This window comes from Garra rufa, chromosome 2, assembly GCF_049309525.1.
Source record: "Garra rufa chromosome 2, GarRuf1.0, whole genome shotgun sequence".
Lineage (NCBI taxonomy): Eukaryota > Metazoa > Chordata > Actinopteri > Cypriniformes > Cyprinidae > Garra > Garra rufa.
This window is the reverse complement of record NC_133362.1, coordinates 42,524,202-42,552,180: the sequence shown is the minus strand read 5'-3', so window position 1 is coordinate 42,552,180 and position 27,979 is coordinate 42,524,202. Positions and strand designations below refer to the sequence as shown.

Below are 27,979 nucleotides of genomic sequence, written 5' to 3'. Positions count from 1 at the left end.
GTAGTCCAAAAAAGAAAATAATAGTTGAGTTCATAAAAAATGACCCTGTTCAAAAGTTTAAAAATTCAGTTATTATTTTCTTTTCTGGAGTATATGTAAATATATTTTATGTGAAATATCTTATTCAGGTCAATACTAAATAAACAATAACATCCATTTTGCATGATCCCTCCTATTTTGGTAAAATAATTAACATTTTGCAGATTCTAAAAGGGGGATGTAAACTTTTGACCTCAACTGTATATAGTACTGGATAATATATATGATCTACAGTTGGTGGACTGTTGTCACAATTACAGCAAAAGCAATATCTGGTTAAGAATCACTATTTAAAAAACACTACATATTTGTGACATTTAATGTAAATGTGTAATAAAGTGATACATAATGGCATGCAATGCATTATCAATGTGCTAAAACTGATTTGCTAAATAAAGTAAGCAAACAGCATACTTTTGTTATGGGTACTTTCTGGAGAATGGCATTTTAAAACAATCTCTGTGTAGCGGGAGAAAATATGCACTCTGGCTAACTTATTCTTACTGAAACACTGTTGAAACCTATTTTTTTTTTTAGAAAAAAAAAGAAAAAAAACTTTTACTAATTATTGCTGTCATTACGTTTGGATGCTTACAGTCAGGCCTGCAAACCTAATGTCGCAAAATGTAAAAAGAGATTGACAAAGACAATTTCTGATTGGCTGGACTTTTGCTCTTTATGGAGCCTATAGGGCTGTCACAAAGACAGGTGTGATATTGGACAATACATAATCTATCACGTTGTAGTGATGTTCGAAAGAAAAATGGCTTACAGCACCTTCAAAAATGGAATATAATTCACAAATTGAAGGCTGCAGGTACCGCCGGGTGTCTGAAGGTGTCCCTGCTCAGCCTTTCAAAGCAAGATTAGCCTGTGAGGCCAGGTCAGTCTATTCTATTTATAGAGCGCAGCCAGCTCTGTCTTCAGCGCTGCTGATGACTCACCGCCTCATTTAGCCAATCACTATAAAACTCACACACACACAAAAAAAAAAAAAAAAAAAATATCAGTCAGTGTAATAAACTGTCTATATTCCTAAACATTATTTTTCTTAAAAATTCTATTTGACAAATTCAGTGTGGTAAAAATGATGCAATATGTTGTTAGATATTTCTCATTTGTAATAATCAAGAAATACCCAAAAGCTTATAAAATTAATAAAGCAAAGTATATGCAAACATGTATTTTATTCAGTTTGACAATACAGTAAAGCCAATGCACCAAAAAGCTATTACAGAACACAACATGTTTTTAACTCTAAACTGTTTGAGGGGGGTTGTATCATTGCATGCTCTCCTTTGCTCTCAACACAAAACCCCTGCGGCTACAAAGAGCTGCGGTCAGAGCATTTACCAGGCATAAATGCTTTAAACATTTATGATGAAAATGCTGCAATAAAATGAAAATTCATTCGAACTGGTTTAGTTCAACGAGTTTGATTTTAGTACACAAAATATAGTCATACACATCCAAGGTAAAATACAGTAAGTGCACAGTAGTGCACTAGCGTATAATTGCATGTAATTTAGCTTATGTAAGATATACACTGAGGTTTCTCAACCAACACTTTGACCAAGACAGCACTGTGTAAATACATGGGTGAAGCTGGTCTCCTATATTATTTTACCAAAATTGTCATGTAAAATAATAAATCATTTTACACCAAGGGTCTAATGTTGTCCTTTTACTTCAGAATTAAAACTATAATTTTTAACTCCACAAATCTAAAAAGCACTGACGTGTCCACAGATCCTGTCACAATCCAGGCGGGGTTGAGGAGTGGAAAATGATGAGGAGAACCGGAGTAGAAGAACGAATAAAGATTTATTAAATAAAACACAGTAACTAATACAAACAAAACAAAACCGGGAGTATAAGATGAGCACATGAACACAAGCAAACAGAGGTAACAGTTAGCATTGACGGACAAATGGGGAGTGCACACACAGACTCTTAAATACACTGAAACGGGGGCGTGGTCACAAACGAGATAACAGGATGATGAGGGGGAAATACAAATATGGGCATGGAAGGAACCAAAAGGACTAACCAAAAAGGGGGAGAACAGACTAAACCAATAGAACTAGAAACATAGGGGAAAAAACACTAGGAAAACATGACAGAACAGGACAAAACACAGACATGATCCTGACATTACCCCCCCTCCCCCGAAGGCGCGTCCCGTGCCTAATAACATCCAAAGGGGAGGGAGGGTGGGCGCCCTGGGGACCGCTAGGAGGACACAGGGGACACGGGATATAGAGGTGGTCTCCAGGGCGGATCAGGGATCTCAGGTGGCTCAGGAAGCCATGGCCGGGACAATAGTTCAGGAGGCCATGGCGGGTCTGGGGGTTCAGGAAACCATGGCCGGGTAAACAGTCCAGGTGGCCATGGTGGATCTGGCGGCTCAGGCAGCCATGGCGGGGACAATAGTTCAGGAGGCCATGGCGGATCTGGAGGCTCAGGAAGCCATGGCCGGGACAATAGTTCAGGAGGCCATGGCGGATCTGGAGGCTCAGGAAACCATGGCCGAGTAAACAGTCCAGGTGGCCATGGCCGGGTAAACAGTTCAGGTGGCCATGGCCGAGTAAACAGTCCAGGAGACCATGGCGGATCTGGGGGCTCAGGAAACCATGGCCGGGTTAACAGTCCAGGTGGCCATGGCGGATCTGGAGGCTCAGGAAGCCATGGCCGGGTTAACAGTCCAGGAGGCCATGGCCGAGTAAACAGTCCAGGTGGCCATGGCCGGGTAAACAGTCCAGGTGGCCATGGCGGATCTGGAGGCTCAGGAAACCATGGCCGGGTTAACAGTCCAGGTGGCCATGGCCGAGTAAACAGTCCAGGTGGCCATGGCTGATCAGGGGAGTAGCCCCCCCCCCCAAAATTTTCTTGGGGAACCTAGGGTATAGTCCACACAGGAGAGCACGGAAGGGCGCGCAGGAGAGAGCTCCGGCTCAGGAGGGCGTGCAGGAGAAAGCTCCGGCTCTGGAGGGCGCGCAGTAGAAAGCTCCGGCTCTGGATGGCGCGCAGGAGGAGGCGTCGGCTCTGGACGGCGCTCTTGAGGAGCGGGCTCTGGACGGCGCTCTTGAGGAGCGGGCTCTGGAGGACTGTACGACCCCAGCGGAGACTCTGGCAGAGCAGGCTCTGGGCGAGCGGTTACTGAAGGACGCTCTGGCGGCGCAGTCACAGGAGGGCGCTCTGGCGGCGCAGTCACAGGAGGGCGCTCTGGCGGCGCAGTCACTGGAGGGCGCTCTGGCGGCGCAGTCACAGGAGGGCGCTCTGGCGGCGCAGTCACAGGAGGGCGCTCTGGCGGCGCAGTCACAGGAGGGCGCTCTGGCGGCGCAGTCACTGGAGGGCTGGGCGGAACCAGCGAAGACTCTGGGAGACTGGGCGGAACCAGAGGAGACTCAGGAAGGCTGGGCGGAACCAGCGAAGACTCTGACTTGGCGGTAGCCATCTTGGGTGCAGACTCAGGCTTGGTGGCCATCTTGGCCGGGATTTCAAGTTGGGTGGTCATTTTGGCCGAGGGTTCTGGAACGGCGTTTATCTTGGCCGTGAACTCAGTAACGGCAGCCATCTTGACCGGGAACTCCGGCTTGGCAGCCATCTTGGCCGAGGATTCAGGAACGGCGGCCATCTTGGCCGGGAACTCAGTCTTGGCTGCCATCTTGGCCGGGAACTCAGGCTTGGCGGCCATCTTGGCCGAGGATTCAGGAACGGCGGCCATCTTGGCCGGGGACTCAGGCTTGGTTACCATTTTGGCCGGGAACTCAGCAAAGGCGGCCATCTTGCTTGCAGTATCCGACGTGGCAGCCATCTTGCGTGCCGACTCCGGTATGGCAGCCATCTTGTGAGCTGGCGTGGCAACCATCTTGTGAGCTGGCGTGGCAGCCATCTTGTGAGCTGGCGTGGCAGCCGGCAGATTAGAGCGCTGGGCGGAGGCCGGTAGATGAGAGCGCGGGGAGGAGGCCGGCCGCATCGGGCTGAGGACAGCAGCGGAGCTTTGGAGGACGACTGGGGATAGGAGACTGGGCTGGCGGTCCGATCCGTTGGAGCGGTATGTGGAGGTTCTCGGCTTATGGCAGATTGGCACGATGTGCTGTGTCTGTGAGGGGACTGGAAGATGAGACCGACCAGAATTTGGAAATTCTTCGACTTCAAAATCAGATCCATTCAAATAGAGAATCAGGTTTATTAGCTCGATCAAGGGGAAATTACTAGAGGGAAGATCGCAGCGAATGGTCTCATCATCCAGCCCCAAAACAAACACAGCACCAAGAGCAGCCTCGTGCCAGCCTACCTGATGGGAGAGCTCGATGAAATCCTCCACATATCGTTCCAACTCACGGCCACCTTGCCGCAGTCTCCTCAAAGCTGCCTCAGCCCGACTCATCTTCTGTTTTAGGTCCGTCAATCTGTCACAATCCAGGCGGGGTTGAGGAGTGGAAAATGATGAGGAGAACCGGAGTAGAAGAACGAATAAAGATTTATTAAATAAAACACAGTAACTAATACAAACAAAACAAAACCGGGAGTATAAGATGAGCACATGAACACAAGCAAACAGAGGTAACAGTTAGCATTGACGGACAAATGGGGAGTGCACACACAGACTCTTAAATACACTGAAACGGGGGCGTGGTCACAAACGAGATAACAGGATGACGAGGGGGAAATACAAATATGGGCATGGAAGGAACCAAAAGGACTAACCAAAAAGGGGGAGAACAGACTAAACCAATAGAACTAGAAACATAGGGGAAAAAACACTAGGAAAACATGACAGAACAGGACAAAACACAGACATGATCCTGACAGATCCATTATTAACGAACATTAAAAGCATTAATGTTCAACATAATACAATATCACAGATCACTATTTTCCAGAGACACAAAATTAGACTTTAAACTCAAAACAGTTTTGACTGACTTAAGCTCATAAATGTTGCTAAAATTACAAATAGCGTAGACATTCATCAACATGTTTAGATTATATTTTGTGCCATCTATGGTCAAGAGAAAATTCTTCTTGGCCATCTTACCCTGTGCAAAAAGCAGAGTGTTAAATGAGGGAAATGCAGTATTTATAAAAGACAAACAATAGGTTACTAACTGCATCCACTGAGATTATGAAATGCACATCCACAGCACACCTTGCTATCCCATAAATCCACAGAAGCTTAGTCCATCAGATTTGAAAAGTTGAATTAAGTTGAAAGCTCATATTCTGAAAATACAGAAGTAAAAGACTATTTTCAAACAAGTTTTTAAACACTCCCCCCGCTTGGCCAGAAAAAACAAAAAACAAACAAACAAAAAAAAAACATAGTTTTGCCCCAAAATGACCCACTGATTATGACAATACTGAAGCAACAATCGTTTACATCATTGTCATATTCAGATCCATATTCTGAATGTTCTTTATTCTGAAAAAGACGTGTGCTTCAAGTTTGGTGATCTGCATATTCCAAATCACATGCACATGTGTTCCATCCATATTGCATGTCTTCTTATCATTTCACTGTTAAAATGATAAACATTTCACAATGTTTACTGATTCCACACAAGTGATTAATTCTCAAATGTATTCCTGGCAACAGCACAGTCAATTGGAATATGTACTATAAGACATTAGACTCTAACCTGTGTGCATATCAATATGTTTTCATTTCTTTGAATGTTCATAAAACCTAAAATCTGTCCAAAAATCTGTTTCTTCGATAGATGTTTTCTAAGCTGTCAGTGTCTCTTAACACAAATTGCTTTGTTTGGACATCCACAGAAATAAACAGACGGTGTTCATTCAGATAAGCAGTTTACATGATACATGATATAGCATTTAGATGAATGTAAGCATAAGGACCCTTTTATTTTCACATTTGTGGGTTTCCATCATAGTTGGTAAAACTTCTGTAGCCTCTAATGGTGAAAATATAGCAGTGAATATGTTTATACAGCATTTTTTTTTCAGGGCCATTAACATATGAATAGCTTACTAATAGTCCCCTCAGCATATTTAGCTGAGACAGAACGAATTATTTTAACGTAAAAAAATGACATCCTTCAGCTTTAAGGAGCTCAGTGATTGGGGAGGGTTCTTCACTACAGCATGAGTGTGAAGGTGGTTCTGAGAAGGACAGCTCCCGTCATCTCTGCCGTGCCACAACCGAAGTATAGCGTGTATAGAGTGGGACGGGTCAGCGTCCGCAAACGTCGCCGAACCTGCATGTTTGGCTCTGTCATGGCCTCCCCCCTCATAAATGAGCATTATGGATTAGTGGAGGGGAGGCGACTGTAAATCCCCACTGTTGTGCTGATCTGGATTTAAACGCTGGGCAGATAAATTGTCATTTGAGGATAGTAGCAGGCGAGCCGGGACAATGGATACGAACATGCGCAAATTTACGGTGAGAAGATGGTTTTCCGTGTACCTGCGCAGAAAGTCGCGATCCAAAAGCTCGAGTTTATGCAAACTAGAGGTGAGTATCACTTCATTTGCTTTGCTTTGACCAACCAGTGTGTCTTATTTCGTGAATTAAAGGTGTGGGGTGCTTGTAAACAATGTCAAAATCAGACCGCTGCAGTGTAAAGTTGTGCTGAAGTGCGATTTGTGAAAACGCAACGGCAAATATTTCAGTGTTCTCTGTGTTGCCCAGATTTATTAAGAAAGCTGTTATTTGTTATTTACATCAAACAGGCATTGAATTGTCGATTAGATTTCTCAAAGGGTTTGTTTTGAAATAGCCTGAACTAGTCAGAAAAGCATATCGGCTACAGGAATGTGAAGAGGATTCCTCATAATTTGGAATCCATCATGAAGGATTCTAATGGGATCAAAGAATCCGCTAAGAATCAAATAAGACCCCTTCAGTTTTTACAGTATTGTTTCTTTTTGTATGTGTATCTTTACATCTTGCATATTGTTTTGGGTTAATTGCAGCAGTAAATTTTACAAAGCTGTAAGAGTTTTGACATTTTAAAAGTGTTTCTTTGCATTTTTGTGATGTCCTAAATGTAAACAGTAAAAGTTTTATTTCCAAAGAAAGCATATACGTTTATTGTACAATATTGTAGGAAGCTTAAAATATTGATAAAATATTTTTGAAATATTTGTATAGGTAAAAAGATGATTTATCACCTCAATTTATTGATAAAGTGGTATTTCCCTGAACATTTGTTTGTTATATATTTGAATTTTTTTTCTTCTTTATTTGATTTTTTTATCAGGCAAATGTATTTTTACTCTGATACTGTTTTGTCACTGTGTGGGCAAAACTCTACACTCAATATTAATCTTAATATTATATTTGCCCAGTTGCTGGAGAGTTTTTTTTATGTGGCCTTCCTTTGTATACTACCTGTTATTATCAGCACTTTATAAAGTAAAGAAGTAAACAAGATAGCTGAAATAGTAATACTACTGACATTATATAATTCAATTTCAGTTGCAATTAGAATCTTTGCCATTTTTTAAAGTATAATACATACTTTTTATATAGTATAATTAGGCTCAAGTTTGAACTACTTTTATACATTTTATTTATTCATTCTTATACAGTTTTAGAAGAAATGCAATATGATTCTCATTAGAGGTAGTTCACACCGACCTTAGCAGAAGCAGTAAACAACAGCATGTCCTGGTTAGATTTCTAACAGCTGTGGACCCTTCGTCATTCAGTCTTGTGTTGTTTTTGCTGAAGCCTCAAATGTCTGCTGGCAACAATGATCAAACCTGACATACCTGTCTCACAGTATTAATAGTTAAGGCCTCAGAAAAGTTGCATTCGATGAAGCATCTGGGGCCCTTGCCCTGATGTCCCCTGGATAATGAAATGGACCCAACTTTTATGTCTGTTGTCTCTGATACCTGTACACTAATGTGTGTGTATGTAATGACAATGATTAGGCTAACAGGTTGGGTTAGAAATTGTGTACAGTTCTGCATCTCATAGAAAAGTTTTGTGTGTGTATAGACACTATCTTAGAATTTAAGTACTTGTTACTGTAGTTGTTGTTTATTCATGGCTTAACATTAGTTTCTGATGGGTTAAAGCTCCATGCACCACTGAACATGACAAAACTCTAGTCACAGCCGTTTGAAATGATGGGTCATGGAATGTTCAATTGCCAAAACAGGATTGAAATATTGGAAATCCATATGCTGCTTATTTTTTACATCAGCAAAGTACTGCATGTACTGTACTCTGCAGACTCATTGACCACATTTACATCATTGTCATATTCAGATCAATATTCTTATTGATCTTTATTCTGAAAATAAATTTTGAGATCTGCATATTCCAAATCAAATATCACATGCACGTTTTTCCACCCATATTGCATGTCTTCTTATCATTTCACTGTTAAAATGATAAACATTTTACAATATTTATTGATTCCACACAGTAATTAAATCAAGTGATTAATTCTCAGATGTATTCCTGGCAACAGAACAGCCAATTGGAATATGAACTGTATCAATATGTTTTCATTTATTTTAGTTTTTCAAAATTATGTCCAAAAATATGATATGATAGATGTTTTCTAAGCTGTCAGTGTCTCTTAACACAAATTCCTTTTGTTTGGACATCCACCGAAAGTTCATTCAGATAAGCAGTTTTACATGATACATGATACAGAATTTAGATGAATATAAGCATATGGACCGTTTTCTTTTTACATTTCTGGGTTTCTCAGAAGTGGAAGTCATCATAGTTGGGAAAATCTTTATAGCGGTGAATGGGAGATTAAATTAGATTTATATTTTGCATTTCCATATGCTCAAATAGCAGAAGAAAAACTCTGAAAGAGTGATTTCAAAAAGAAGAAAAAAAGAGACAGATTCAGAAGAGACAACAAGTTGATTTCGTATTCCTAGAAACCGGCTTAATGAAGGTTTAGGTTAATGCATTTATAGGACATAATCAGGTTAATGCATTTATATGATACATACAGAATATGACTATAATCTAATTTTATGTGCATGCAAACATGGTCAATGACAGTGATCCTTATCTTACAGCCAGTAAACAGTTAGCTCTAAATATCTAACACATTGAGTCCATTAGAGAAGCAGAAATAGGTGTTCATCTGCTTCAGGTTATAATTCTCTGGCTATAATGAAGTCCCACTGTGTAGAAAAGTATTTTCTACCACCTTAGTAAATGTATGTATTAACTCTAGATTTAAAATGTCAGTAATTCGGAGCATTATGAGTTTAGATGCTCATTCTCAGTGTTTTGAGAAGGTCTTGGTAACCTTTACTGCAGATAAAGACAGTCTGCGTTCGCAGAGCCCTGGAGAGCTGATCGAATTTAAACACCAGTGATAAGTATAGTCAGCATATAACACAGCCCGGGAAATGAAATGGCTGGAGTAATTTAGTTAGTGCTAGAGCAGGCCCAACATCACTAAGCTAAGCTTTGAAGTCATCAGGTTTGGCAAAAGCAATCATGTGGAGGTAAAATGATAAGAAGACAGGTTTAATTAAATGTGAGATCAGTAATCAACATTGCACAATGCAAGACGAAAATATCAGTATATGATGTCAGTCTGTGATGTAATAGCAAACAACTGCACAATGTGATGCTTACATGCAATATACTAAATTTCCAATGGGTTTTTAATGTAGTGGTTATTGATGTATGAGTATGAATGAATAGTTTGCCCAAAAATGAAAATGTACTAAAAATGTACTCACCAGCAGGCCATCCAAGCTGTAGATGATTTTGTTTCTTCATTAACATCTTGTCAAGTGAAAAACTTTATGATAAACAAAGCTTGTTTGTAATAGATTCATTTTTAACAGTTTCTTCTGGTTAAAATATGAGTCCTGTATCCATAATATTGCTTTCTCTATTGAAAAAAAGTAATCTCGCCTAACGCAGGAAAGAAATATGCACAGATTAAAGGAGTAGTTCACTTCCAGAACAAAAATGTACACATAATGTACTCACCCCTTGTCATTCAGTATGTTAATGACTTTTTTCTTCAGTCGTAAAGAAATAGTGGTAACACTTTACAATACGTGTGCACACATGTGCATTAATTCATGTTTAATTAATGCACAGATAATCAGGAGTTAAAGGTTGTATCAGTGATTTCTAGCCTGAAACATAAAGTGTCAAATTCAGCTGACCTTTCATCACGATCCGCTCGCTGCCTGCCCCAAAAATTGTCTGTGAAAAAAACGCGTCTCTCTGGTCAGCCTAGGGTCCGAGATATGCCAAAAAAACAATCGGCACTACCAACCTTTCCACAGATAAACAAATAGTGTTCCAACCAATCAGCGTCAGGGGTTTGGTGTTGTGGACTTTCGCTCCGCCTCCCTCACATCCCTGCACCAGTAGGAAAGTCCACAACACCAAACCCCTGACGCTGATTGGTTGGAACACTGTTTGTTTATCTGTGGAAAGGTTGGTAGTGCCGATTGTTTTTTTGGCATATCTCGGACCCTAGGCTGACCAGAGAGACGCGGTTTTTTCACAGACAATTTATGGGGCAAGCAGCGAGCGGATCGTGAAGAAAGGTCAGCTGAAATTGACACTTTATGTTTTAGGCTAGAAATCGCTGATACAACCTTTAATGTATAATTAATGAAGAACTAAACAATTTATTAATGATTACTACATCAGCAACTAATGAACATTCTATATGATTCATAGATTAAGTAATCAATAAATTGTTATTAGTTAAATGTGTCATAATGTATTAATTCCCTAATAACCCCTTTTGTTAACTAATAGTGTAAATTAATGTATTAATTACCAAAATGGGTTCAACTTGCAGTTGTCTGCATTAATTAATCATTAGCTATATTACTTAACAATTAGTTAATAGTTCTGTGCCTCAATAAGTAAAGTCATAATATAATGATATCTTTACAAATCATTAGCTAATGATTAATTAAAGCAGACAAATGGAAGTTTAAATGCATGGCTTCAACACATTAAGGCACATGACTGGCTAATTCTATATCATAACCACAATGACATATTACTTAACAATTAGTTAATAGTTTTGTGCCTCAATAAGTAAAGTCATAACATAATGATATCTTTGCAAATCATTAGCTAATGAGTAATTAAAGCAGGCAACTGGAAGTTGAAGTACATAGCTTTGACCACTGTGGTAACTAACACGTGAATTTACACTATTAGGTAATAAAATAAAAGTTATTATGGAATTAATACATTATGGCACAATTAACTAATAACAATTTATTGATTACTTAATCTATGAATCGTATAGAATGTTCATTAGTTGCTGATGTAGTAATCATTAATAAATTGTTTAGTACTTCATTAATTATACATTAACTCGTGATTATCTGTGCATTAATTAAACATGAATTAATGCTTATTTGTGCACACGTATTGTAAAGTGTTACCAAAATAGTTTTTTGAAGAAAACATTTTAGGATTTCTCTTCATATAATTGACTTCTATGGTGCCCCCGAGTTTGAACTTCCAAAATTCTGTTTAAATGCAGATTTACATGGCTTTAAACGATCCCAGCCAAGGAGAAAGGGTCTCATCTAGTAAAACTATCTTTCTTTTTTTCTAAAAAAGTTACAATTTATATACTTTTTAACCTCAAACGCTTGTCTTGTTTAGCTCTGTGTGAACTCTTTGTATTACGGTTCATTACAGTTAGACTGAAATGTCGAAAAACTCCCATCTTATTTTCTCCTCCAACTTCAAAATCGTCATACATCGCTGTTTTACCTTTTTTTTTGTAGAGGACGTTGACCTTCTTTGCATGTTCACTTTGTAAACACTGGGTCGGTACTTCTGCAACGATGTAGGATGATTTTAAAGGAGGTTTTAAAGTTCAAACTTGGGGGCACCATAGAAGTCCACTATATGGAGAGAAATCCTGAAATGTTTTCCTTCACTAGTTCGCTTTTGCATATAATAAACAGCGTAAAAGTTAAGCGTGTTTGGCATGCTGTCCGGGAGAGGGCTCCGAGCTCGGTAGTCATTCCCGAGCCCGGGGCACTCCCCCTGCCCAGGGAGAGGGGTCCGAGCTCGGCATTTGGCCCGAACCCAATAGCGCTCCCCCCTAGCTGGAGGTGAAGAGAAATGAAAAAAAGGGGGGGTGGGAGGGATGCTGGAATCAGAGATAGCTGAAGGTAGGACTGCTTGGTTATTTAAAGGGACTGTAGTAATTGGATAGGGAGAGTGATTGGATAGGGAATGATTGCTGATGATGAATTGGCCGTGTTAATTATCTGCGCGAGCTCCTCCTGAAATTTGTTAATGAAACATCACTCAAAAAACATGATTTCTTTTACGACTGATGAGAGAAAGACATGAACATCTTGGTTGACAAGGGGGTGAGTACATTATCTATAAATGTTTGTTCTGGAAGTGAACTACTCCTTTAAGCACAGTTTACAATCGAAAACATTCAAAGCACCTGTAGAAACATTATTATAGATTATGAATTAACAGTTTGAGTTTAAACTGTCTCATTTTGATGGCACCCATTCGCTGGAGAGGATCTATTGGTGAGCAAGAAACAAATTCATCCATATCTTTGATGACCTGATGGTGAATAAAAGTTTCATTTCTGGGTAAACTATTCCTTTACAGCCTGTGTAACTTTGCTTTATTAGAACTTTAATGCTTTGTACACACAAAGGAAAAATATATATATTTTTCCTATATCAAACTTTTACAGACGGAGTAGTCTGACCGGTTAGGTGTTTATCCAGCTAAATGTACAGTCAAACCAAAATTATTCAGACACCTTTAACATTTCTCACATTACCATAGTTTTTTTCGCTATAGTTTAGAGAATGGTAATAAAATGTGAGAAGAGTCAGTGTCAGAACAAATTCATCTTGATAATGTCAGATAACTTTGATAGAAAGGGATGTAATAAAACATGGTCAGGTCAAAGTGTCAGTTTTACTGGTAGTCCACTGTATGAATAATTTTTGGGTGTAATATGTCAAAGTTTACTTTATTTTGCTATCCTCACTTACATAAAAGAACTATAGTGCCCTGCACCCACTAGTAAAAAAAATCAAAAATTATATCTGGTGTCTGAATAATTTTTGGTTTGACTGTACCTGGACTTACAAGCAATTAAACTGCCCCCATATTTTTGTTGTTCTCACCCCCAATACAAAGCCATGAGAATCGCTTTCAATAATTTTCTTCAGGAGACAGGCATTTATGCAATAATTAGTTTTTCATTTTGTGTCAGGAGACACCTGAGAGGATATTAAGCAATCAGGAAAAGGCTCAATCTGCGATGTGACTCATGTGGTTTCCATCAGACTATTTCAGCTGCAAAAACACCCAAAATATCAACCTTTTAATTTCAGTAAATTAGTATACAGATAGCATAGGCAGAAGAGTATGGTGAAAGATTTGTCTCTGAAACTGAATGATATAAAAAGGTTTACCCGAAGAATGGCAAATACAAGTTGAGAACAGCATGAGGGTGATAACTTGTTATGATTATTTTCCATTCAGTTTTTTTAGGTGTTTATCTGACCTATTCAGTCTCATTGTTTATACGTAGGCATTAAAATTACAATCTACAATTTCTCACAGCTCCCATAGATAGCATAAACAAGGCAATATTTTTGCATAAAACAAATGGCATTGTTCTGTTATGGTCTTAACATCTTTATCTGTGTTGATAGAATCGAAGAAATACAGACATGAACAAAAAATGAGATGAGAATATAAAGGTCACAAATGACTATGCATCTTTTTTTTTTAGAAAGGACAGTTTTGATTTCTTCCCCTTGTTGTTGTATTACACAGGTATATTGGCCTGATACAAATCAACATTTATTTCTTTATTTAAAGTTCATTATGTTTATGATACAAGGTAGCTATTGCCATATCAAATGCTCTTTAAAGAAGCAAGATTTTAGTCATCCTTTTTCTTTAAAAGAATCCATGTAATTCTGCTCTCAACATTCTGTTTTCAGGGTTACGTGTAGTTTCATCTATAATTTGATGCATGTTAAATTTATTAACAATTCATCATATGGCTAATCTACTTATGCAAGGGCTGAAGTCAAATCTAAGCTAAAGTCCAGGTATTAATTTCTATACAGGGATCTTACAGATCTGTATCCATATCAGGTTACGTAACTCTGTCCAGGTTGTCACGTGTCAGATTTGCAAAGATACTATGGATTTTATCATGACACATGCGCTTATATTCAAACATCAGCTAATTACTTCAGCGCACTATAATGTACCTTCTGAAAAATCTGTGCATGGAAAAAACTGCTGGGAATTACATTGTAAATATAATGTAAAAAATAATAGAGCACTTAGTCAACAATAAAAGCTCTAATCTGTCTGAGTGCAATGATTTTACAGTAATGTGTTTTAACTTAATGTTAAAGTGAAATTGAACTAAAGTAGGAGTGTTTGGATGGCTGTGTTAATAGTTTTGAAAGCACTGACCTTATTGTGTACAAATGAGTAAAAGATATCCAGGATTATGTGAAAATATATCTTATAAAACTCTTCTTCTTGTTGGATAAAGCAAATGCAGGAAAGCACACACCCATCACTACACATATACTACATTATTATCTATATTTATTATATATTTAATTATTATCTATATTCTGAGAGTGTAAACAGCCTAGAGTTAACCTAGAGACTGCTATGCTACTTTTCTGAGCAACTGGCGTACAATTTTTACCTGGTGGGTGACAAAATGGGTGAACATTTTTATTTTAGTGAGTTTCTTTAGAAAAGACAGTTAATATTAATGCATGTAATTCTGGGCCATAACTTTGCAACTTGCAACTTTTGGTGCAATTTGCTTGTCACTGTCCTTTGATTGTTGGTAATTTCTGTGCAGAATCATGGATAATGTGGTTTTACGTCAGGAACTCTGTTGTTGAGCACGATTATCTAAATAAATAAATAAGAAAATAATGCATGCAGCAAAAGCATATACCATTGATTAACAATCTTGTAGCTTATCGCTCAAAATCAATTCCCTTACGGAGACAATGAATAGGTCTTTTCTACTGAAATGGTCCTCTAGCTTTTGTTGCTGATTTATGAAAGCAATTCGCCACTATAGGCCATGCGTTACAGAGATTTGACAACAGTAAATGGACTTTTGGGCCTTTCACTTTGTACTCTGCCAAAGAACACCCTTTTCCTGTGGAAAATCACTGCAGCGCACAGCTTTGCTTCATTTTGACGCAACTGACTAGAATTGTGACTTAAACTGATACAATTTGAATTATGATGAGCATAAAGCAATGATCACTGGGTATGTGTATTTAGAGGTATGGCTTGTTATGGCAAAGTCATACTGTCTTGCTTTTTCTGTAGAGCTGTTCTCTCCACAATGAAGTGAGTTTGTATGCTCTTAGAGGCAGATCAGACCAGAAGCCTGTATAGTGTGTAGGCTGGGGTAGAGCATCTCTGATATTACTATACCACACAAGATCCATCTTTAGATTACAGTACCATCACAGCAGTCCTGCCGCAGTCTTCTGCAGTAAAATGTAAATAGATTTTTGACATCAGAATTGTAGGATAATTTTAGAAAAACTAAAAATAAACTGCACATGCACTCTTAAAGGTTTATCACCCAGTTTATATCATAAAAGATGAACCTTTCACCTTACTTGCTCTTTTTTTTTCCTAAGCCATCAAGCAACCCATCAGATCTGAAATTCAGGTCACACCAGCTTGATGTTGATCTCCAGTGATGTGTTTAGACAGGGTTCTGATCAACAGTGTTTATCATCTCTACTTAGATCTGGTCCCACTGAGTATTTATATGAGATTTATTCATATCAGTTTTAATTTTCAAGTCTTTCCAAAATGAGCCTTAATTACATGTAAAGAAAGTGTGTTTCAGCTAAAGATAACATCAGGAGTGTTGGGCTTTAAAGCAAAATCTTGAAAATAAAATGGAACCTGACTCATTTTGAAAAGATATATGTGACCATGGACCACAAAACCAGTCAAATAGGTCAATTCGTTTAAATTGAGATTTTTACATCATATAAATTGTATCATAAATAAGCCTTTCATGATGTATGGTTTGTCTGGATAGGACAATATTTGGCCAAGATTCAACTATTTGGAAATCTGGATCTGAGGGTGCAAAAAATCTAAATATTGAGAAAATTGCTTTTTAAGTTGTCCAAATGCAAAATGTTGCATTTTGCAAATTGCAATGCATATTACTGATCAAAAATTAAGTTTTGATATATTTTCAGTGGGAAATTTACAAAATATCTTCATGGAACATGATATTTACTTAATATCCTAATGATTTTTGGCATAAAATAAAAATCAATAATTTTGACCCATACAATGTATTTTTGGCTATTGCCTACAAATATATCTGTGCTAGTTAAGACTGCATTTGTGGTCCAGGGTCACATAGGTAGCAATTCTGTATCTCATATACACAAAGCATATGGGATACCTAATTTCAGTAGAGTTTAGCATTAGCATATTGCTAAACTAAAGTACTGTTTTTTGTATGTCACTGCCACCCAACTAGAAAAACATCAAAACGAATGAAAAACTAACAATTTAACATAAATTATTAAATATTAAATGAATTTAGGTCCTTTCAGGTTCATAACTTTTACTGGGGGGGAAAAAAAAACATAAACATATTTTTTGATGACACATATACGTAAATATTGTGTATTGCTTTTCACAATTTATTGTCACTCCCACCTAATTAGAAAAACTTTGAAGTGACCTAAAAATAAAGAAATAAACAGTTTAACAAAAAAAAAACTAGGAACACTTCAAAATTGACTTAAAAAAAACTAACAATTTAACATAAATTATTAAATATTAAATGGATTTAGGTCCTTTCAGGTTCATAACTTTTACTGGGAAAAAAAAAAAAAAAAACATAAACATAATTAAAGAGATGACATATAGTGTTTAAGTTATTTCCAAGTCTAATTTCAAAAAATAAGAGAGAAGTCTTGTGGCTGACGCGTGTTCCAGGATGCAAAAATAAAAACGAAATCTTTCTCTTGAATCACGGTTGCAGGTTTATTTTAACGAACAATATGTGACTTCTGTATATACAAAATAAAACGTTCCTTCCAAACACTGACTCGTGCACATGCACGTCTATAAACTGACAGGAAAAACACGGTCAGAAAAACCGTGCGACCCCTCTCCATCAACCCTAATCTTTTTCTAGCACCGTCGTTGTCTACGTGCTTAAAGTGACAGTACTTAATGTAATCATTACAAATGCAACGCTAAATCCAATTTTTAATTATCTACATTATAAATCCTAAATTATGAATTATGAACATTATGAAATATCAAATATAAACTTATTTTACATTCTTGAATGTAAAACAAACATTTGGCACCTACATTACCGGCCCCTAATTGTTCTAGTAACAAATACCTTAGAACAATTACTGTATTTCTCTTAACTATGCACAATAAACAGTATTCACATTAGAAAATATTCAAATTTCTCACAAAACAAAGATGCTATTAATAAGCAAGTTAAATGTCTATTGCTTTGTCATTTAACCTTTCCAAGATATAAAGTCCATTACCACTCCATTTCTTAAGGAGAAATAACGAAAAACAAAGAGAGCCAGAGGTTACTAGCACATGACTCATCGTTGGGGCTTAGTCTTTACCACTAGCCCGATCAGATTCCACAAGCAGACAAATCTTCGTAATGGGTCGGTCCAAGATGTTAGTCTTTGTCTTTATCCTTACTCTGCGAACAAAACCCTTCTTGTCTGGGAAAGCTTCGATGATTTTGCCCATAATCCAAGAATTCCTTGGCGCACAGTCATCTACGAGAAGAATGACGTCACCTTCTGCAAAGTTCCTAGATGCTGTGGCCCACCGCTGGCGCTCTTGGAGTTGAGGTAGGTACTCTTTAATCCATCTCTTCCAGAATAAGTTGGACATATATTGCACCTGTTTCCATCTGCGTCGTGAGTAGAGGTCGTTTTGGTCAAACAATCCTGGCGGTAACAATGGTGTTGTTTTCAGTAACAGCAGGTGATTGGGTGTGAGAGCCTCCAGATCGTTAGGGTCACTGGATACCCTAGTGATCGGTCGGCTGTTGATGATCGACTCTGCCTCACATAAAACTGTATGAAGGCCTTCCTCATCAAGAATTTGCTCTCTTGCAGTGGAATTCAGCACCTTTCTGACTGATCTTATCAACCTCTCCCACACACCACCGTGATGTGAAGCAGTAGGAGGGTTGAATGTCCATTTGATTCCATGCTGATGGAACAGATGCTGAAACTCTGAGGTGTTCCAATCAGCAATGGCAGCCTTCAGCTCACGATTGGCAGCGACAAAGTTTGTCCCGTTATCTGAGCGAATCTCCTTCACTTGTCCTCTACGAGCCATAAAACGCCGAATTGCATTTATGCATGAATCTGTGTCTAATGACGAGGCAAGCTCAATGTGCACTGCACGAATGGTTAAACAAGTGAATATGACTCCGTATCTTTTCAAGAGTGTTCTTCCACGCCTCACCTCGAACGGTCCGAAATAATCTACACCTACTCGGGTGAAGGGAGGATCATCTGGCATCACTCGCTCTTGTGGAAGATCAGCCATTAGTTGATTTCCAGCCTTTCCATGTAAGCGTCGACATGTCACACACTTTGCAATTACTTTTCTGATGGCTGTGTTGGCCCTCGGAATCCAAAACTTCTGGCGTAATTCAGAGAGCATATGATTGCGCCCTCCATGTCCAGTCTCTTTATGTATCTGTTGGAGAATTAAATCGGTGATATGAAAGTCTCGGGACAAAATAACAGGCTGTTTGCTACTTTCTGGCATAGCTGCCCGGCTCAGTCTCCCACCAACTCGCAACAGGTCATCTTGAAGTACAGGGTTCAGTTTATACAAGTGACTACTGCGCCTCATACTCTGTCCTTTGTGTAAAGCAAAAATCTCTTCTGAGAATTTCTCTTTTTGACAGAATTTGATTATGTCAAGTTCTGCTTGACCCAGTTCTTCCACTGTAAGTTGTGTATGCCTAAAGCTTGCTTTGAAACGATCAATCTGATTTTGAATCAGCTGTTGACTAAAATCTAGGCTGTTCTTTGTATTAGACGCACACAGCTCTCTGCGTTTTTGACAGAGACTCCATAACAAGGCTTTAAACTTCAGGAACCATGCCACGGCTTTTTTCAACTTAATCCATGATGAGAAGTAGTTGATCAGTCTCATGAATGGAGTAATGTTTTCTTCCACTTCTATTTGGTTTACTGTGACATTTTTGATTTCAGGGTCATCTGAAGTGATGTCTGTGTGATTCAATGGAATGCTGGGCCAACACTCTTCAGGACTGTGAAGAAACTCAGGTCCAGACACCCAAGTCGTGTTCTTCATGAACTCATCCACTCCTTGCCCTCTAGAGGCGCTGTCAGCCGGGTTCTTGTCTGTGCTGACATGTCTCCACTGATCCACATCAGAGCCTTTCAGAATAGATGAAACTCTGTTTGCCACGAATGTGCGGAAACGAGTGGTCTCATTTTGGAGATACCGGAGTACTACCGTACTGTCAGTCCAAAACATTGAATTTGCAAGGTTCAGTTGTAGTTCTCTTCTTAGAACACCATCCATCTTGACAGCAACAGTAGCAGCGGTTAATTCCATTCGAGGAATAGTAGGAGGTCTGAGAGGCGCTACTCTGGATTTGCCCATCATAAACGCACAATGCGTCTCATTGTTTGCGTTGCGCAGGAGAAGGTAGCTGACTGATCCGTAAGCATTCTCACTCGCGTCCGCAAAGTGATGTAATTGAGCAAATACGCAACTTCCAAACTCTTCAGGTTTGAGACATCTTGCAACTGAGAAGTGTTCTAAAGCAGAAAGACTGACTAACCAGTCAAACCACCGCCTTTTCACATGCTCAGGTAAGTCGTCATCCCATCCAGTCCTCAGTCTACACAGTTCTTGCAGCATAATCTTTGCTGGTAAGATTACAGGTGACAAGATGCCTAATGGGTCATAGACTGATCCAATGACTGACAGAAGACCTCTTCTTGTAAATGGGCGATCTCTAATGGTGATCTTGAATTTGAACGTGTCTGACTCGACACACCAGTTGAGACCGAGAGCCCTCTCCAGAGGAAGTTCCTCATTATCCAGATCCAAGGTTTTCATTTCTGTAGCCAGTTCAGACTTCGGGATCGAATCGAGCACTTTACGTCGGTTGCTCACCCATTTGTTGAGACGGAATCCTCCATTAGCACAGATCTTCATAAGATCCTGACACATTAATATGGCTGCCTCCTCTGTGGCAACAGACTTGAGACAGTCATCGACGTAAAAATTCTGAAGAACTGTCTGAACCACTTCTTCTCTGAACTGCCCACGCTGATCTTCAGCACACCTCCTCAAGGCAAAATTGGCGCAACTGGGTGAGGATGTGGCCCCAAACAAATGCACAGTCATCTTGTGCTCGTTCAGTGTTTGATTGCAGTCACCGTCCGTCCACCAGAGGAACCTGAGTAAATCAGAGTCTTCATCAGACACCTTTACTTGGTGGAACATTGCTTCCACGTCCGCCATAATCGCAACAGGCTCTTGTCTGAATCGGATAACAACACCAATCAGACTGCTGGTCAAGTCTGGACCCTGAAGAAGTTGATCGTTCAGGGATGTGCCTCTATAGGACGCTGCACAGTCAAACACAACTCTCAATTTCTGTTTGACAGGGTGGTACACAGCGTGGTGTGGTATATACCACACTTTCCCTTCTTTGTGCTTCAGTTGATCATTGGACAATTTCACTGCATAGCCCTTTTGAATCAGGTTGTCCATAAAGTCTGTATACTCCTGTCTAAAGCAGTCATTCTTGAGAAACTTTCGCTCTAAATTGTGTGCTCGTTGCTCAGCAATTGGGCGATTATTTGGCATGTTGACCAATCTGTTTTTGAGGGGTAGACATAAGGAGTAATGACCGTCTATCAGTTTAGCAGATTCCATGACCATATCCATAAACCGATGGTCCTCTCTGGACATTTCCACTTCGTCATGCTTTCCACTTTCGGGAAAATCCACTTTAAACTGTTGTAACCACAGATTTTCTAAACTGCTCACTGATATGCGGTTTACCACTGTCTTTGTTGGCTTTCTCTTGTCTGCATGACAGCAGGTTTCCCTCCAAGGTCCGTTCACAAACCAGCCTAACCTGGTCCGAACTGCATATGGCCCATCACCAACACTGCTCACCACCTCCCACGGCTCCATAGCTTTAGGTACGTTTGCTCCAATAAGCAATCCAATGTTAGCTTCAATTTGAGGTAAGTTTATACCTTTAAGGTAGGTCCACCTTTCAATATCCCTTTGTTGTGGTATGTTTTCCTTTCCAACAGGTATTGACTTTTGCGTGAAGACATCTGGAAGATCTATGAATTCCTCACCGGACAAACTACTGATCTCCAAGCCTGACACCTTGTACGTACGGACGGGTTTCTCTTCATTCATGGTTCTTAGTAGTATGTCAGTCTTTCTCCCAGTGAGCTTCAATTCATCCATCAATGCTTCTGTACAGAACGTGGCTGAGCTACCCGGGTCCACGAATGCGTAAGTTTGCACCACTGTTTTCCCCTTCCTGGCCTTTACTTGAACAGGAACGATTGCAAGTAAACAGTCATCTTCCCCGGCCCCATTCAGCTCACAACCCTTTGATTCTGCATTAACAAAAGCACTTAAGATTGTTTGAGTTTCACTGCTTTTAGTATTCTTCTCTGATTCCACAGCTGTGTTTCTTTTCTTAATATGTAGCAACGTAGGATGAATTAGAGAACACACCTGACAACTAATTCTTCCTTTGCAGAATTTGCTCATGTGCCCTTGCTTCAAGCAGCCAAAACAAAGTCCTTTTTTCTTTAAGAACTCTATCTTTTCATCATGTGACTTTTCTTTAAGTTTACCACACAGGTCTATGGAGTGCTCACCCTCACAAAAGAGACACATCTGCGTTGTTATCGTGGAATTTGTGTTTTCTCTTGACTTTGTGTTTGGGTTTTGTTTGTCCAACTGTGCATAACTTGTGGTGAATGATTTCTTGATTACACCTTTTCTTTGCTCTTTGTTATTGTTTTGTTTAGTTGTAGATGTTTTGGCAGTTGTGCTATCCTTTATGTCTCCAAAGATTGGATGAAGTGCAATTTTGGCTTGTTTATTTATGAACTCAACCAAATCCATGAACTTGACTCTCCTGTCACATCGTTCTTGAACATCACATGCAACACTTCTCCATCTTTCACGTAGCTTGTATGGAAGCTTTGTTACAATTATTTTGAGGTTTGCGACATTATCAAGCTCCTCCATGTAACTCACTTCAGCCATGGTATTACGGCAAGCTGTCAGAAAAAGTGAAAATGCATTGAGAGCTTCTGCATCCTCTGGCCTGATAGGCGTCCAATTCAAGACTTTGTTCATATAGGCCACAGCAATTTTGTAGTCATTTCCAAAGTATTCCCCAAGTAACTGTCTGGCTTTGTAATAACCTTCACTTGGATGCATATGAAGACAGCTCTTTATTAACTCCTTAGGCTGTCCACTTGTGAACTGCTCTAAAAAGTAAAGACGATCCTTAGGGCTTTCAGTGCGAGATTCTACGCCATGCTCAAAGGCTCTTACAAATGTATTGTAATCAAGAGGATCACCACTGAATACAGGAATGTCTAATGGTGGCAAAGTCATCATTTTCTGTTGTTTCGCTATCAACTCTGTTATAGTATTCTGACGAGTCATAACACTACAAAGTGTTTCGATTGTGTGATCATCTGTTACGCCTTTCGCTGTAAACTGATGGGTGCTTATAGGATGAGGCTGAAGAGGTATGAATTCACCACGTTCGTTTTTTGTGTTGGTGACTGGATTTCGACTTGCAAGTAATGGAATACATCCGGAGTCAATTGTCGTTGCATGCGCAGGGCTCACTTGTGATGAACGCTCATTTTCAAAATGTTCTAAAACTCTTAATTTGGCATCCGAGGCAGCAATTGCCGTCTGTAAATCTAATTCTTCTCTTTTTGATTTCAACTCAGCTTCCTGACGCTCAAGATCTTGTTTTTGTTTTAAAGCCGCTGCCTGTGCAAGCAATGTAGCTCTTTCTATTTCTGCTTTAAGGCGCACTGAGGAAGTGTTGGACACTTTGCTTCCAGTGGTTGAACCACGCTTTCTGCTCCTACTGCTCAATGCAGACACAGCAGAGACGCTGTCAGAAGGATGGACGTCTTCATCACAGTGCCTAGCTTGTTCTAAACGCTCCTCAGCTGCTTTAATCCACAGTTCCACATGTTGAATAAATCCATGTATACGACTTGCATTTGGCTCATACCAAGAGCTTTGATCCTTCTGGAATTCTTCCACATACATTAATTGCTCTAAACTGTCATTCATCTTGCTCAATTCTCCAAATGAGTCTTGATAATTCAAACGCAATTTCTGTTTAACTGTGTTCACGTTAACATCGTCTTCCATTAGTCTTTCAATCTGATTAGCTTGGCTAGTTAAATGTCCTAACTTGGCCTTTCTAGATTGAATTAACTTGTGCAGCTTTTCTTCAATAGCCTTCTCTGTCATTTTCGATTCTCTTTTTCCACAAACTAGATGTCCAGTAACTTCGTTCATTTTGGCAAACTTCCAAAAATAGCGAAACAAGTTGCAGCTTACCAAAACTTTTTCCACACGCAGTTAGTTACCGTTCATCTTCTGTGCACGGCTATCCTTTGGTTCCTTGTTAACGTTATCCAAACAGTCCGCGATTTCCACGAGCATCATATCCTTTCCAAAATTCCTTTTCCACTCGAAGCCAGGGTTTTTTCTGACTAAATGTTTAAGTTATTTCCAAGTCTAATTTCAAAAAATAAGAGAGAAGTCTTGTGGCTGACGCGTGTTCCAGGATGCAAAAATAAAAACGAAATCTTTCTCTTGAATCACGGTTGCAGGTTTATTTTAACGAACAATATGTGACTTCTGTATATACAAAATAAAACGTTCCTTCCAAACACTGACTCGTGCACATGCACGTCTATAAACTGACAGGAAAAACACGGTCAGAAAAACCGTGCGACCCCTCTCCATCAACCCTAATCTTTTTCTAGCACCGTCGTTGTCTACGTGCTTAAAGTGACAGTACTTAATGTAATCATTACAAATGCAACGCTAAATCCAATTTTTAATTATCTACATTATAAATCCTAAATTATGAATTATGAACATTATGAAATATCAAATATAAACTTATTTTACATTCTTGAATGTAAAACAAACATTTGGCACCTACATATAGGACTAAATATTGTGTATTGCTTTTCATAATTTATTGTCACTCCCACCTAATTAGAAAAAAAAAAACTTTAAAGTGACCTAAAAATAAAGAAATAAACAGTTTAACAAACGAACAAATAAATAAATACATAAATAAATAAAATCATATATTAACTGGATTTATATCCATCACAGCCACCCAACTAGAAACACTGCAAAAGTGCAATATAAACAATATAATATAAACATTAGATATTAAGTGAACTGGGTTTACATTCTTTTAGTTTTGTGTTAAATAATGAAAACTTTAATTAAGATCGCATACACATACAAAAATGACGCATCCATAGTGTGTAAAACCATCATCAGTTAGATTGAGATCTTTCTTAGCAATCATTTTTGGTACTGATTGAAGTAGATATAACAAAATTAAACAGACTCTTGTTTAAACACTCTCGCACAGTAAATGTGATGTTTTCATAGAATTTGTCCAAAAGCAGTTATCTTACTAAGCTGCATAATTGCTGCTTTCCATTTGAAACAGACGTCATGTGAAGAGTGTGCATATGATGTCACACAAATCCCAGTGGGTTTGTATTGAACCTCAACTGAGCAAAATGAAATGAATTTAGTATCTGTTTGCTTATCACTGCAGTAGCACAGCTTTCACACAATCAGAAGAAAATTCTTTTGCGAGATGAGTCTGAAAATGGAACCACTCAGGCCGAATCCTGAATTGAAAACAAAATTGAAAAGCCTGTTTGGTCTGTTGACAAGTGGAAGGTTATTATTTTTTGCTTTAGAAGTGACAAATTCAAAATCAATCTTTGTAGATCATTTCCTTGCACTTAAATTGAACTCAGCATATAAGGGTTATTTGATTATATAAAGGCAAGGCCAAGGCTAGTTCACACTGTAAATATTCCTCAAGGTTTATTTCAAAAAATTTTGTCATATATAGATGACACATGTTTATATGTGTGACCCTGGACCACAAAACCAGTCTTAAGTAGCACGGGTATATTTGTAGCAATAGACAAAAATACATTGTATGGGTTAAAATTATCGATTTTTCTTTTATGCCAAAAATCATGTTCCATGAAGATATTTTGTAAATTTCCTAACGTACATATATCAAAACTTAATATGCATTGCTAAGAACTTCATTTGGACAACTTTAAAGGCGATTTTCTCAATATTTTGATAGTTTTGCACCCTCTGATTCCAGATTTTTAAATAGTTGTATCGCGGCCAAATAAACCATGCATCAATGGAAAGCTTATTTATTTATATGTATAAACTAATTTAAAAAAAATGACCCTTATGACTGGTTTTGTGGTTCTGGGTCACATATACAAATTACTCTTGAGTCTTGTCTGAATGTTGGTCATTGTGGTTTTATTGTGTTCATTTATAGTTTTGGTTTGTAGAACATAATTTAACAACTTCCCAACTCTCAAGTTGTGAATGTAAACGTCTGTGTGTGACAACTTGCCCCAGTCTGTCTTTAATCCTTATCATCCCCATGATCCAAAGGTGAATTATCATCAAAGCAGAGTTATTAATTTATCATCATATTCTGCTGACGATCATGATGAGTTGTCATAAGGCTCTTTTGCTTAGCTTGGCTTTTATGTGCGTAGCTCAACAGGAACTGTCAGAATTGTTAATCAGGCCTCAATGCTGATGCTGAAGATTGTATATCCTCAGTGTACTCATCATCATGTCACAGGAGTGGCCCAGGCTGGACTTCGGTTATGTAATGCAGCTGCACATTTACTTATTCGTTTGCATGGTGCGCCATAAGCCGGTTTAAGGGCTCTGAGCTGTGTCAGTCCCAGCACGGGTGCAACATTTAGCTGTGCTCAGCATTTGAGTTCACAGGCACATTTCTGCAGTGTGGCAGTCCAGACTGTCCCCTCTGCAGGCGCCCACCCTCACTGCCGTGGTACCTGGCAGAGACAGACAGAGCGAGAGAGTAGGCTGTTATTGGGGGATGAAAGTGTTTGGAACACAACTGACCCTTCGCTAAGCTCCTTGGTTACTGTTACTTGCTAAGACAAGCAGAACAAAACAGGAATAAATTGGAGATTTCTGTGATTTTTTTATAAAATGCACCCATAAAGTGGTGAAAATTGAATAGAGATTTAAAAGATTTAGAGATAATCTACTCACCCCCTAGTCATGTCTTTCTTTCTTCACTCGTAAAGAAATTCTGTCTTTTTCATTTTATGAAATATTATATTCATATTATTTTTCATCCATTTCATTTCATCTTGGATGACAAGGGAGTGAGTAAATTATCTGTAGATATTTGTTCTGGAAGTGAACTACTCCTTTAACTTGCATGAAAACAGCAGCTGTTATAGAATATAATAACAATATAATATATAAATATATAAAAGAAACAGTTATTTCATTAAAAAAGAAACAACAAATGTGACTTTTTTTACTTTTGAAAACTGTAGATTTAACAGTGTTTAACTGTAAAATGACTTGAAATGTCCCATTATATTTATTACAGTGTTTCACTATATGGTGTAAAATAATTTTAGCATAGCATTTTTACAGTTTTTACTGTTAAAATTACAATCATTCTTTTTACATTTACCTCGGAGTAAATGTACTGTAAGTGTTCTTACTCATATAATAATGTTAAAAATGTTAATTTTCCAAGGAGGACTGAGAGTTTAATCTACAGCTTTAACTTCTCAACATTTATTTAAAGAAAATATTTTAATGATAATTTAGATTGTGAAAAGTGTCTCTCTCTCTGTGTGTGTGTGTGTGTGTGTGTGTGTGCCTAACCTCAGATTGTGCCAGGTAAATTGTCACTATAATTATACTGTAAATCACTTTGGATAAATCACAACCTGCTAATTGCTTTTATACTAAAAAAAAAAAAATCTGAATATGAACATGATATTTAACACAGCTTGTACTCTGTGAAAGTGGTAACCTGCTGTTACTAAAAGGAGCTTTTTCTAATATAGTAAAGACGTCATGCATTATAGTTTAAATTGTATTTATAATGTTTCTTTTTTTGTTCTCCAAAATTATTCAGATATATTTGTTTATCTTATTTATGAACAGAATATCTCTAACGCCATTATACTCTATGCAATTCTGTAACTTTTCACCAAGCCCAGACAAAATCTGCAGACTGCAGAAATCTGCTGAATAGGCAGTGTAACATACTGATGAAAAAAAGAGAAAATAGACTATAGGTTACAAGAAGTGATTGTTCAATGGATTTTGAAATGTTGGCATTTCAGAAAGGACGGCAGATGAATGCAAGCTTGACATTTTAATGAAAAATTAAGATGTCACAAGAGCAAATACACTCATTCATTAACAGTAAAATCTATAAAATGCATTTAGAACATAGAGAACTTCAAAAGTTTTCTCCAAATGCTAGTGTCAGATGCCTATACTGTAGGATCATAGGATAAGATCTGCCATTAACTGATCCGCATCATCCGCAGCTGAAAGAAAAGCACAATCCATTATTTAAGATCCTAATCGCCATAAACTGTTCTGCCCTTCAGCTTTTAGCAATGTGATACCGTGTAATCAAATCTAAGAGTGAGGAATAACTTCTACCAGACCTTAACTCCAGGCTGCTTACTCATTATAATGAGCAATTGGTAGCTGATATACACTAAA

General features: G+C 38.5%; 1 protein-coding gene across 1 annotated transcript in view; it reads left to right on the top strand.

Moving 5' to 3' along the window:
* Nucleotides 1-6,200: 6,200 nt before the first annotated feature.
* Nucleotides 6,201-27,979, top strand: part of rps6ka2 (ribosomal protein S6 kinase, polypeptide 2) — an 85,214-nt gene continuing 63,435 nt past the window's right edge. The window contains exon 1 of the mRNA XM_073835214.1: nucleotides 6,201-6,520. Within this exon, the coding sequence (XP_073691315.1) occupies nucleotides 6,422-6,520 (99 nt within the window). The 5' untranslated portion in view covers nucleotides 6,201-6,421. The remainder of the gene's footprint in view (nucleotides 6,521-27,979) is intronic.